General features: G+C 32.7%; 2 protein-coding genes across 2 annotated transcripts in view; one reads left to right on the top strand and one right to left on the bottom strand.

The window, feature by feature from the left end:
• Positions 1 to 919: 919 nt before the first annotated feature.
• On the top strand, positions 920 to 3,538 carry LOC121123521 (tectonic-like complex member MKS1). Its single transcript, XM_040718649.2, has 3 exons — positions 920 to 1,502; positions 1,580 to 1,954; positions 2,013 to 3,538. The coding sequence occupies exons 1-3, from the start codon at positions 1,050 to 1,052 to the stop codon at positions 2,940 to 2,942; spliced, it is 1,758 nt and encodes a 585-aa protein (XP_040574583.1). The 5' UTR covers positions 920 to 1,049; the 3' UTR covers positions 2,943 to 3,538.
• Positions 3,539 to 5,072: 1,534 nt separating this feature from the next.
• bdg (sodium-dependent transporter bedraggled) overlaps positions 5,073 to 13,714 on the bottom strand; it is a 44,053-nt gene continuing 35,411 nt past the window's right edge. The window contains exons 2-10 of the mRNA XM_040717570.2: positions 8,847 to 9,057; positions 8,328 to 8,564; positions 7,931 to 8,273; positions 7,240 to 7,620; positions 6,546 to 7,168; positions 6,266 to 6,487; positions 6,013 to 6,191; positions 5,755 to 5,940; positions 5,073 to 5,697 (exon numbers count right to left, since the gene is read on the bottom strand). Of these exons, the coding sequence (XP_040573504.1) occupies positions 5,205 to 5,697; positions 5,755 to 5,940; positions 6,013 to 6,191; positions 6,266 to 6,487; positions 6,546 to 7,168; positions 7,240 to 7,620; positions 7,931 to 8,273; positions 8,328 to 8,564; positions 8,847 to 9,057 (2,875 nt within the window). The 3' untranslated portion in view covers positions 5,073 to 5,204. The remainder of the gene's footprint in view (positions 5,698 to 5,754; positions 5,941 to 6,012; positions 6,192 to 6,265; positions 6,488 to 6,545; positions 7,169 to 7,239; positions 7,621 to 7,930; positions 8,274 to 8,327; positions 8,565 to 8,846; positions 9,058 to 13,714) is intronic.

The raw sequence follows: 13,714 nt of genomic DNA on the forward strand, positions 1-13,714 counted from the left end.
GTAGAATGATTTTCTCCAAATTGATTCACGATTATATTTGTATTTTTCGACCATAATAACAATATCAGCAAATCATTCTGATTAATCCTTTTGAAATGCCAAAAATTGCACTTAAAGTATCAAAAATTCACAATCACAAGGAAAGATTTAGATTTTGCATGTTTTTATTTGAAAAAAAAGATATAATTAGAGTCAAATAAAGGCATTAAGCTATAATTAACATTCTATTTGGGTACCTTAACTCATCCTAGAAATTTGAATACAAAGGTTATAATATTATATTTTATACGTCTACTTGCTAAATTTTAGACGCATATGTTCGACCCTTTTGGATTCCATGTGTGTTAACAACAAAAACAGACTTATCAATATATATAAGGTAATATATATCTGCTTGACCTAATGAATTAAAACCTAGGACCCTGCGATTCTATCTTTATAAATTGTTTGTGTTATAAATTTTGCGTTGAATGGCTCTTAGTATTTATTAATTTACTTATGACTAAAAACAAATTAGATATTTGCCTTATACATTTTATAAATTTTGTTAATATAACAGCTGGATAAATTGTTGAACTGATCATAATAATGAAAAAGCAAAATTCTATCCTATGTAGATACATGCTTAGAAATATTAAATATAACGGCACTAGCTCACTAACTTAAAAAAATACAAAGTATTTGTTTGTCAGCTGTCCATTTTTCTACTTCTTTTCTGCTAATTACTATTCTGAGCGTTGATTGGTTGAATGTGAATCAATTGTTATTATTAAGCTTTTAAATTTCCCAACAATTATTAAATTATAATTCCACACTGGGAGTAATTAGGCTATGATACCAACTGATTTTGAGGTTTTTTTATTGAGATAAAATTGATTTTTTATTTTGGAGGAAAGGTTGTGAGATATAATAAAGGAATATGTACATAAAATTAACATTGTTTCAATCCACCATTAACTCGATAAAAAAAAAGTAAGGTACAGGATCGTACTGCTTTCTAATGAATGTAATGAAATATTATACAGATTATAATAATCAATTCTTCAACAATGTTCTTAGATGAGGAGGATGAGGAATTTGTAACATCGGGTGGAGGCATATACCGTGTGAGAGATAATATCTCCAACTTTCGTTTTCGAATTAATGTACGAAAAATTGAGCTTCATCTTGATTCCTCTGATTCAAGTAAGGAAGGTACTTCTTCAAAAGGAAATGATGGATATGAAGAGGATGAAGATGAGGAACAAGAAGATTCTCCAAGAGGAGGATCCTCAGACGAATATTTCGAGAATGATAGTGTGACACTCCGCTGGCAACAAAAAATATTTTCAAAAGATGAGATTGAAAAATATAGTTCTGCACATGAGTCAGATTTTGGGGAGGATGAAGTTTTAGCAAAAAAGTTTTATCACGATGTTCAAAAATTAAAAAATGAAACTAAGAAATGTCAATTTGGACGAATTTATACTTGTATTGATGGAGAAATCTGCAAAGAAAAGGAAGTAAGGTTTCTCCTTTTTTGCTTCAAAATTGTTTTATTCAAATCCGCATAATATAAATATATTTTAATTTGATCCAGACCTTAATTAATGAATCGCCTATTGTTTGCGATAAAAAAATCATGTTTGAGACAGAGCCTAATTATCTTACTTCAATGATGGCGGATGGTTTACGTCGTCGATTGCATCAAACAGTAACCATGCCTTCAACAGATGCAGGAATAAATTCGTCATCGGAAAACAAAGCTGTCCCTAATATTGTTATTGACAAACCCTCACGAGAAACACAAATTCGCTTGCATACAGCCAATTTGGAGTCATCAGAGCATATGATAATCAAATTTGACGCACCCACGGGTACAACAGTGGATCTGTGTTCAATCAAGTTAAGTTCGAATTCAATTCTGGAAGTCATTCCAGATTTTACTTTCAACAAAAAGCCTTATAAGATAGAAGTGAGACGTGATTCACCATTATTTGAATTGTATTTTACAAAAATAATTGTTTCCTTAGATTGATGGAAAGGTCTGTTACGAATATTGGATCGAACATAGCTCTCCTACAATAAAATATGAAGATCAATTAAAAGAAACTCTGATGATGAATCAAGTTCTGAATCATCATGCGTCTTTTATAGCCTCAGAAGTAGGAAAAGAATTCGAATCTCCAAAGGTTGAGGATAATGATAGAATATTCCGCCTATGTGTTAATGGAGAAATTGTTAGTGCTAAGGACTATGACTATGACAATTTATTTGTCCATTATTTTATTGACGTTCCCTCAGGTTGGAAAGAATATTCTAAAAATTCAGGTCATGGTATGACAACTACATGTAAAACAAATTCCAAAGGAGAAGCACATTTCTGTACTATGTTTAACACGGATTTTAGCTTTGATATAAATAGACTAGATTATTATAATTTTTGTACTTGGCCCACCATCTTTGTTGAAGTTATATCCATAGACTCATGGACACGACTTCGAACTGAAGGCTATGGTTACCTAACAATACCATACTACCCTGGTACTTATAATTTGAAAATAGATACCTGGAGACCTTTAATGAGTAATCCACAAATGGCTCGTATAGGAGAAATGCGAAGATATTTTATCGGTGGTACTCCAGAGTTAGATGATCTCACTTCTTCCTATGGTAATGCTTCTGGTGTGATTTTGAGCCGTTACGGGTCCAAAACCATTTCAACTGGAAGTGTTTCCGTTCGACTCAATGTAATTCATCATTCACCGACAGCACTCATGGTTAAAAAAAAGAGTGGAGGAGTTGAAGGAAATCGTCGACTATTTCTAGATCGAATAGCATCAGCTTCATTGTTCCATTCCGTAACATCGGTAATCAACGAATTTGGCAAAGCCAAAGAGAGAATATTGAGAGCAAGTAAAGGTTTGGAGAATGAAGATGAGGTTGCAAAAATTGAGGAATAATTACTTACACTCCTGATTGGAGTGTTACATTTTTTCTTACATAAATCATATAATCCTTAATTTGATACAAATCTTTATAATTGTATAAAATTATTAATTATTGTCAATTATAGGATATTATTTTGATTTTTTCGATTTATAGATTAAAAATTCGGGAATGAGTTACATATAAAAAAGTAATATATATAATTATTAAATTATATGTTTTAATCGCCCATGGATGTTGTTTAAATTAAACATCAACATTATTTATTAATTATGATGGACAATGATTAGCCATTAATTAAGCAGCTTAGTCCTTAATTGTATTTCTGGCGGCTCAATCTTAAAAAAAACAACGGAAGAGAGTATTGAGCTTATTTTCACGAAACCTTTCTCATATAAATATAGATAATAAATTCTTTAAATTTTGGGGTATCCAAAATAAATTAACATTAAATCATCTAATGAGTTTTGCGAATATCATGGTGCAAGTCGCTTTATAACTTTCTGCATTTTGATTTTAATTTTATTTGTAACTATACACATTCATTGCCATTGGGCATGATGGATAATTAATTAATTAATCTTTAAAATTGAAAGATTTTAGCGTTGCATTTAAGATCTCTTCTTCCTTGATGTATTAATAGCTAGTGTTGTGTCAGTCCCAAGGTGGGGGATAATAAAGGTGTGTAAGCAAGCCCATTTTAATGACATCACAAATGTGTGGAAAACGCTGTCCCGTACTTGTATTTTGCTCTAAGATTACATGGAATCTGACTCAAAATGTAAGATTTGCTACTTGCAATCTGGGCTAGCACTATATAAAAGGGAATTATATTTTATTTTCATATTATACTCTAGTAGGTATAAAAAAAATAGGTGAACATCTATCTACGTTTATGAATATACAAGGGTAGAGAACTATGACTAATAGTTGCCTTGTAGTTGTAATTTTGAACAACTGCATCCTTTGTGAATATTTTCAATTTTCTTTAGATAGGGAATATGCCCCATTACCTTAATATTAGGTATAGTTTTGTAATAAAAAAGAATCATTATAGCGAAGAAATCAATTATATATATATTAAAAATAAGTGAGTATTATTTTATCTTAACATGAAACGCTCATGAGAAAAAAGTAAACTCTTAAAAGTAGATCTTAATTTGTTATTTATGTTGATATAGAGTTTATCTTGCAAACAGAACTTAAGATGATGCATTGAATAAGCCTCTGTTACCTTGTGATTTATTAGCTCTTTTTTAGAGAAAAAATGGATCTTGTTTTTTATAGAAAATAAATTTGAGATCTTTTTTTGACGTTTCGTTCTTTACTTTTTTCCAATATTTTTAATGGATTTTTTTACTAATAATGTTTAACTCCTTGGCAATCAAAACAGTGCTCACATGACGGTCGAACTCGACGATTTCCATTATTTTATCCACATTCTCGACAATTCGTGTTGCATCTTTGACATCAAATTGACGAGAACAGAATCGACAAAACTAAAATTGTGTGTGATTGACAGTTATATTATTGACATTTTCAGCCGCCTGGCTTGCGTTTTAGCCTTTATTGAAGAAAAACTTTAAAATATACCGTATTTTCTCTTTGTGAGGGACCAAACTTGACGACCCCTCAAACAATACTGAGACAAATACTAACAAAACTACCGTTTTTTTAGTATGAAATCTTATCTTTCTAACGCCATCTAGCGTAAACCCATCACACTTATACGACCCTAGATACACACTACTAAATACATCAATTGAAATTTTTTTACTTCTTTTTACAACACCTATTATTATTATATACATTTTAAATAATGAGTTGCGATAGTCCTTCATTGGTGCAGAGTATGAAAATTTAAGATCAGATCTTCGCACCTATCAAAAAGAGCTATGAAACCCACAAACAAGATCGGATTTATTGTGAACAGCGTCTAGGCAAAGATTCCCTTTTCCTTCTTTTTAAAAAAAATTGAATACTTGCATTGCAAGGCCCTTTTTATTATATATTTAGAAAATACATTTATTAATTCCTCAAAATGATTTTTATATAATCCTCATGAGCATTCTAATACCGTCACCACCCACCCAGTTGAGACACACTGATATGAGGTCATATAAAATTTAGAAACATTATTCTTTGTCATAAAATAAAAAAATATAATTCGTTAAGATATGGAAAGATCAACAGTGAAATATGTATACTATTTTAAATTTTTTTAATGATAACAAACATTAATTATTTATTTATATGTAAATATTAAAATTTCCTTATTATATCACAGAAGTAGACGTGTCAATTTGAAGGAATAAAGTGTCAGAGGATTGTTGCTGAGTATGACGAGGAGAGTTTTCATTCAATGATGAGTAATGATGGTTCACCGCTTCGACTTCATTGGAGGAGGAGGATACTTCCCCATTTAAAGCTGCTGTTGAATTGGGATGAATGAATTCATCTTCATCTACAAATATCACGGATTCACCTAAGCTCAATGTTGAGGGGCAGAATGAAATAGAATCCTCATTTGAGCTGGTACTAGGAGAGCTTTTTAATCGTAAAGATGGAGACAAGTCCATTGGCTCTGCGCTTTGAACCAATACAGTTTCGCTATCAACCCTTTGAAGATTAAAAGACTCTAACGATGGGCCCCTCACAGAATTTCGCCTTGTCTCTGTTCTAGAGCTTTGATGAACAGAATTTAGTTCAGAACCATCCAGGACAATATTTGTAGGATGATTAACATGAGGAAATTCCTCTTCATCAGCACTAAAAAATAAATTACATGAACTATTTTTTCTATCATCAAGAGTCAGATATCCTTACCAAGATGAGCATGATGAGGAAGGCGAAAAATAATCTTCCGTAGGTGGCGGCGGCTGTATATTTGCAGTTTCAATAATAACTGAGGCATAGTCTGGTGGTTGTTCTTCGTCTTTATCACTAGTAGACGCTGGACCTCTGAGTATTCGTATGCTTTGACGAAAGCTTTGGCGAATAAATTGAGCAATTCTGAATAAGGATAAACACCCATTATAAGATATATTCAATCATATGATTAACAAAAAACAAAAAAAAACGAACCTAGCTCCAGTTGCTGTTGAATAACTAGGAGGAGGTGTGTACTTAGGTGGTGGATCATCATTCCGATTTTGCTGAGTATTTGAATTGTAATTAACAAGAATGACTTCAGGACGATTCGCTGATCTACGTCCAAGAGTTCGACTATTAGCATATGTTGGTCGGTACAAAAGATGAATTCTCTGTAAAAAAAAATAATCAAAAAATCATGATCCATCATTGAGACCGATGGGACATATTAAAATAAAATACAGACCTCCAGTAAATTTTCTGGCCCGTGTAAAAAGTATCTACAACTCTGTATAACACCAACAAAAGGTATAAGAAGTAATGGTATGATTTGCATCATAGCTCCAATTTCCCTCACCCAAGAGGGAAGATATAGATAGCCAGTACCTATAGTCCAATCGAACATTTCAAGAAGCCTTCCAGTTCGAAAGGAAAGACTCACTAGAAATAGCAGTAAAACAGGTAGAACCTAAAATATATGGCTAGAATAATACATTGGAAAAGGTAATTGATGAATATAAATTTACCAAAGTCCACATAAAAGCAAGAATCCAGCCCATCCCGAAAGTTTTTGATTTTTTAAATAAAACAGACACAACGTTTCTGCTCGAGTATGGAGACCCACGAATTCCAAACACTACTAAACTTTGAGCAGCATAGAGAATCATTAGCCACCAACCACATCCGATTGTGTAGTCTAAAAAGTAAAGAATGAACACTCCTATTTCAGTAGCCATGGGGAGTCCAAGTATAAAACCCACAATGCAACATGAAAAAGTAATACAAGTTTGCCACGCCTTCAAAGTCTCGGGTTTAATGGCAATAACACCGCTAACGACTGTATGCCATAATGCCATTTGTTGTCCAAGTCCAAATAAGATAAAAGAAAAATAGAATAAAACAACCCAAAAGGGCGAGAAAAGTCGAGGGCCTAGTACAGTAGCAAAGGCTGGAACTATTTCTGTTGCAAGTCTCATAACTTGATAACCAGAGTATAGGTCAGGATCCCTTCCAGGTTCTAATATCCGTACTCCAGAAACGAATGAGATGTGTTCACTTTTTGTATTATCATACGCAGTAGGCATCACTACGTATTTTAAGATATCGTTTGAACTTCTGAAGCTCAAGAACTCGTAAGACTTGGAGGTTTCTAAAAAAAAAAAAGACAAAAAGAAGTGTTTAAAAACTTATGAGAGCATACAAAATGTTTAATTTCATTACCATATGAAGATACTTGATAGTCATATCCAGACCCAATAATTACTTTGACAGCAGCTACACCCATAAGCCCCGAGATCACAAGAACGATTAAAGTAATAATGGATATAATAGTGGTGTCTCTAGCGAGACGGTGCTTAAATTTGTTATGAGATGAGAGTTGTAGGATTGAGGCTCCAAGAAGACTCCAAACAAGGAAACATTCTCTTGCAGCACATATCCATGAGTTTTTATTAGTAATGAAATGACTCCAGTTCGTATGAAGGAAGTAATATTTGTAATCCCAGTAGGATAAAATACTTAGGAGTTTTGCAGCAAAAACCAGAAATCCCAAAAGAGGGAATATGCCAAAAATATAAGCAACTTTTCCATATGATTTTAATCCTACAAATAGTATTTTGGTCGTCATTAGAATACGAACATAATAATCGAGACAAAACATGTTAAACAATAAAAATGAATTGGTCTAAATTGAATTTCTAATCTAACGACTTTTCTCTTGTTTCACCACATTATTACTTAACCATAAACACAGTGTTGTAATTTTAATATATATAAGATGATGACAATGAAGTCAAAGTGATCTTTGAAAATAAGTATGACTAAGACAATATAATATTGTACATATATTTAATAGATACGTTCACTCTGAACAAGTCAATTCCCAAAGTAACAAAAATGCTCCTCAACATACCTTTACTTAACCCCATAAAAATGACCATCCATATAACAAGCATATTAAATACGGTTTGAAATTTAAGATGTCCTAGAGTTGAATTAGGGTAATTAGGAGAAGATCTTTGGAGAACCATTCCAGCAAAATAATCTGCCAGACTTTGTTCAATTCTGACTGTATTGTTAAAATAGTCTGCTTCACAAGTACGTCCATATGCAGAGTCATGATGACAATGAGACCATCGATAGCGATCGAAAGTCGTAATTGAAGAGTCTCTTAAGTATATAAACAACCAGGAGATACAGGCAATTCCATTGGAGCCTAGCAAGCCTTGAGAGATCATGAGTGAAACACCAATTCCCTGAAAAGAGATGTAAATTAAATTATAGAATGGAACCTATTAATTATCATTTACTTGAAAAATAGGTGAGATTCGCCACATATCAACCACTCCAGAGCCTAAATATTGTCCCAGACTGGCATGAAGTGTCATTAAGGGAATACCAAAGAGGAGAGAGATGAGTAGAAATTGCACGAGGAAAGTAAATCCAAAGTTACTTGTGAGAACAGCAAATCTACTAATTGTAAAAAAACTCATAGTACAAGCTAAAGCGGCAAACAAAAAGCTGAGTCCATGTGGCCATTGTCCCACCTGCAAATCAAAAACAAAGTATTCATTTTAAGCTTCAAAGTTTAGAGCAGTTTTGTTTCATGGGATACCCGTAACCTTGTCAGATCCGACTCTTTTAAAGAATCACATAAATTTACACGAAATGAAAAGTAACATTCATTAATTACAACTAGTAAGTATGATTCAAAGTAAATAATGGAATTAATATAGGAGAAAAAACAGTGAGCAACGGATCTGATTACATAGGAATCCTATTATTGTAGGTATATGAAATAAATAATTATAATATACTAATAATAATACCTGAACACGCTTGGCTTCTTCTTCAGGAGTAAAAATCATAGCTGCCGTGCTTGTTACTCCTGAAGACGACTCAGTATTGTTACTGTTAGTAGTATTTTCCTCTGTATTTGATTGCTGTCTAGAACGGCGGTGACGACGTCGACGATCTCGAGAGGAACGGCTTCGATGCCTATTAGATGAAGATGAACTCCTTTGACTTCTTTCCCCGTGTCTGGAACAATAATATAATAAATATAAAAGTAAAAATGAGGCTGATCCACTTATCAATTGGAGAAGGAAGTTTATTAATATAATTATTATTGATGTTAAAGGAATGAAATCAAAGAGCATAATTGCTTGAAATTCGAGCATATAACTATCAGTAATAACAACACTCTTGCTGCAAAAACTACGTGGGAATTGATGATTCCTTTGGAATATAAACTCCAACACACGCACACTCTCATATATGTAGGATATAAATACGAGTACATAGTACCATCAACATCAGTAACATACATACATAGTATAGTATAATATAATAAACTATAATAAAAAAGGCAGTCTTTATGACTGGAGATGAGGATCTTGAATAAAAGTGAAATTTTCGGTTTCCCTCGAAATTCCTTCCTTACTTCTTCATTTATCTCTCTCTTTCTTGATTTTTATTCAAGAAGAAAAAGTGTACGAGGCATACTTAAACATATATACAAAGTATTTCCTAGATGTTTAATATTGTACACAGGGGACAAGCCAATGTGTTGTATGCATAATTTGTAGTAGGTAAATATATTAATTGTACATATATGAATAAAAAATAAGAAGCCCTATAATACGTAATACATAAGTAATTGCTTCCTTTCTCCTTTAACTCGATCATCAACACCTTATTATTACTACACAGAAGGATCATTCGTACACAAACAAAATGAATTCATCAATCAAGTAGCGTTGTAACAACTCCTTCAGCCCATAGGACCTGTGTCGTATCGACTTGAGTCGATAAATTAGAAAAGGAAAACAAAAATAAACCAGGGAAATTTTTTGATGCCAAAAGTTTGTTGACCAAAACTAGAAGGAGCGCTCGGTAGAGCGCAAAAGCTCCTCCTGAAATCAAATTGAGCTCTCAATTTGTTCCAAAGCTATGGTCGATTATGTATTTTTTTTTCTTTTGCGTTATCTTGAACTCTCAAAATTAAATGGCCTCTTACTGTGACCATATATAATCATCGTACTAAGTTTGATCAAAATCTATCGGACACTTTTACAGTAATCCTGGTGGCTAATAAGGGCAAAAAATAACCTCCGCTCAACTTCGTTATCGGAAGTAATTACATTTAAATCAAGGGTTTGCAGAAAATATAGTACTCCCTGTTTACACACACACGCCTACAATAGTTCATTAATACGACTATAATGTTATTTCTTAGATCAAAGTATTGTGATGATTTGTGATGAAAATCCTTTGTAGAATGGGCATGTTAAAAAAACAAAAAAAACACGAAAATGAACATGGTAACCCTGACAATTTGAAGAGCATTTTGGAGAAGAGAAATAATGCTCATGACCTTTCATTAGATCAGCTACAATCAGCTGTTACAAGGAATTACTCCACTGTCGATCCCAAATTCTAATTTCAGTCCAACAAGGACTTATAACTCCGCAAGAAATCCTCAGTTTCTTTTATGAGTACAAACGATATTGTTCAATCCGGTTATGAATATAATTGAATCTATTTAGAAAAGGATGTTCAATTCTCAGAAATTAAATAATAATGAGAACTGCTAAGGGAAAGAAAATTCATTCTTCAGATTCTAAAAAAGAGTCAGCTAAAAAATTCACCGGATTTACATCACTGCGGCAATCGTTGACTCGTTTTCATATACTCAAGCACTCATACAGACAAACTTTGCTTCATTAATATAGGTAAATTATATATAATGAGGAGGTAAAATCATACCTAAAGCATAAAAAAAGGTAATCAAAAAAACTATAATAATAGTTTTATACGTCTGTATCAATAATTGCCTATGAATCAATGGCGTTCTAGTTGATCTAAATAATTTGTAATAGATACTCTGAACATTTGTGGTAATAAAAATAAATTTCTGTTTGATTTGGCCAAATATAAAACAATTTAAAACCTTTAGTATTTAATAATATTTTAAAATTCAAATAAAAAACACACCTTAAGTGATTCCAGACATTTGCTTTATACTGAAAGTTTGAAATTTTTTATATTGTGACGGAACTTCATAGGGATCTCAGTCGGAAAATTTGGTTAAAGGGTTAAAGGTTATTTATACGTTTTTTTCTAAATAAAAAAAAACAAACTTGAACGCTATTAAAAAATCACCCTCCCCAAATGAAAATTTTTATTCTCTATTGGGCTAATATTTTTTTAATTATACGTTATAAAATCGTCCTATACAACGTATAAAAACGAAATCTGGCCCTTCAAATTTCCAGATTTTCCTTTTTGGAGTTACTAAACCCGACCAGTTTTATATGATTATTCACCGAACCCTTTTTAATTGGTCAGATTATTCACCGAACCCGTCTTAATTGGTCAAACGGAGCGTGTCCTTACAAATAATATATATTGAATATGTGTTTTGACCTCCGCCAAACCCCCAGGTTTCGATCGAACCCTGGTTAAGAGCCACTGATCTAGTTTGTCTCTTAAAAAACTTGTTAGAAATGGGTGATGGATTAGAAAATCATTTAGTAGCGACAGCGTTGCCACAAAAACTCTGAACATTCGATGAGGTTTACAAGTGATAAAAATCAAACCGAATAAGGTTTTTTTTCATATTTGAAAATCGACACAGAATTTGAGTCGAGTCGAGTCGATAATTTTGCAAGTAAGCCAATTCTATATAGTGCTTTAAATTAATTAGAAAGAGATGTTTCAATTTATCAGAAGAATTGCAAATATCTACCTATATCTAGATGCAAATTTGTAGTAGGTTAATACATAATATGGAAACAACAAAAACACCCACACGTTTTAGCAATAGGGAAAAAGGAGTGATGATGAGTTCCCTAGTCAAAAATAAAATTACATCTAAAAAAAGAAAAAGAATCCGTAACAAAATTAGGCAACTACTTTTTGACAGTCATAAATCATAATTAATTTATGCTCGGAGAAATATTGAGAAATAAAAACAAGATATTGGGAATAAAGACAGACAGGGGCAGAATGAAAGTGCGGAGTACATGGTTTACTTTGGATAGTCACTCCATTTGTGTAGTGTTCCACCCATAATAGTCCAGAGGGTCGAGGTTGGGAGATGGAAGAAGAACAAAACTTGGCAAAAAACAATAAGTAGCCCTCTGTTCGTTTACTTTAGCCTAACTGAAAAAAGGGTTGCCAAATGTCGTTAAATTTAAATTATGTTTATATTTATATTTCAGTTGAGGAGGCATCGTTTTTGGTTTTGCTAATCAATTCCAGATTTTGAACCAATTTTTAGCAGAAGACTTAATGAATAATTTTTTTTTAATGCAACAATGACAATAATATGTAATAAACAAAATATATGATACTGCCCCTTTATTAAGTAAAATGCATCACTCAAGCAACTAAAAAGTCAACAATAATCCGCATCAGTGATTCCCAACCTTTTAATCACTACGGAACCCTATAGCATTTTCTGTCTGCGAAGGATTTCATTATTATTTATGTAATCTCTCGCAGAGCATTGATTGATACACCCCGGAGTACAAGAGCTCCACCGATCCCAGATTGGGAACCACTTATCTACATGATAGTCCACAATGAAAATATGCCTATAATCAATGATGATAATCGGTTGGATTTTATGGCTCACTTTTTTTTTTGAGTTGGCAACCTGAATAGTGAATTTTATTTTCCTATACTGCTATCATTGTTATTTAATTCATGGGGGATTTTCTACTTGATTCAAGCTATCATTAGCATGTACATAACCAGATTGAACATTTATGTGTACTCAAAAAAGACACATGTGTAAACTTAAGTCTGTGTTACTGAGTTATAATTGTAAGTCCTTGTTGTAATCAACGTAGAATTGAGGTTCGACATCAGAGTAATTCTTGCCAATGTCCTCCTCGTTCATTCCCTTCTCCCCTCGTCACAGCTACAACTATCTGATGAATGGAACGTCATAACAGCTAAGCTGCTCTCCTCCAAAACATTCAGGGGTACCATGTTGATTTTCGGGTATTTCTAACATGCTCAAAATTCCACCGGTTAGCATAACTATCTACGAGGTTTTGATGAGTAAAGCCTAGAAACGTCACTGGACTTTGGAATCAGAGTCGTCTCAGCCCATGAAGAATCTTCATCAAACTTTTCTTTTTGTTCCTACCTTTTTTGTAATAAGGGAGTTCAAAATAAAAACAATCTTGAACAAAAATCAAGACAATCCCAATTTATAATTTATTCCATATAAACATGCAACTCAAAATTTCATAGACATAATTGAGTCAATTATAGGCTTACTATTCAAATTTGTGGGATGAGTGTGAAGGTACCCATGAACTTTAGCTTTAGTTTATAACCTTTATTTCATTTGAAAGACTTATATTGGGCCCGATATGGCCTTTCAAATGTAATCAATCAATTCATTATTTTTTTAGAGTGAAAAACAATTTTGACTACTTCCACTTCAATTTGTGACACACCCAAAGGGTTAATAAGAATATTTTGTTGATGGAAATTGATGATAATTTGTCGAAAAATACAAATATAATCCGCAGTGATCATTTTACCTTATTTTTTTTTTTTGTGGACGAGCCATATATGTAACATAATTATTAATGATACAGGGGCGTAATCATTGGAAGGGGAAGTTGGGCCCCAATTATTTTATCATGAGTAGTATTTATTAGCCTATTCATTGTGA

The sequence above is a fragment of the Lepeophtheirus salmonis genome, chromosome 8 (assembly GCF_016086655.4).
Source record: "Lepeophtheirus salmonis chromosome 8, UVic_Lsal_1.4, whole genome shotgun sequence".
NCBI lineage: Eukaryota > Metazoa > Arthropoda > Copepoda > Siphonostomatoida > Caligidae > Lepeophtheirus > Lepeophtheirus salmonis.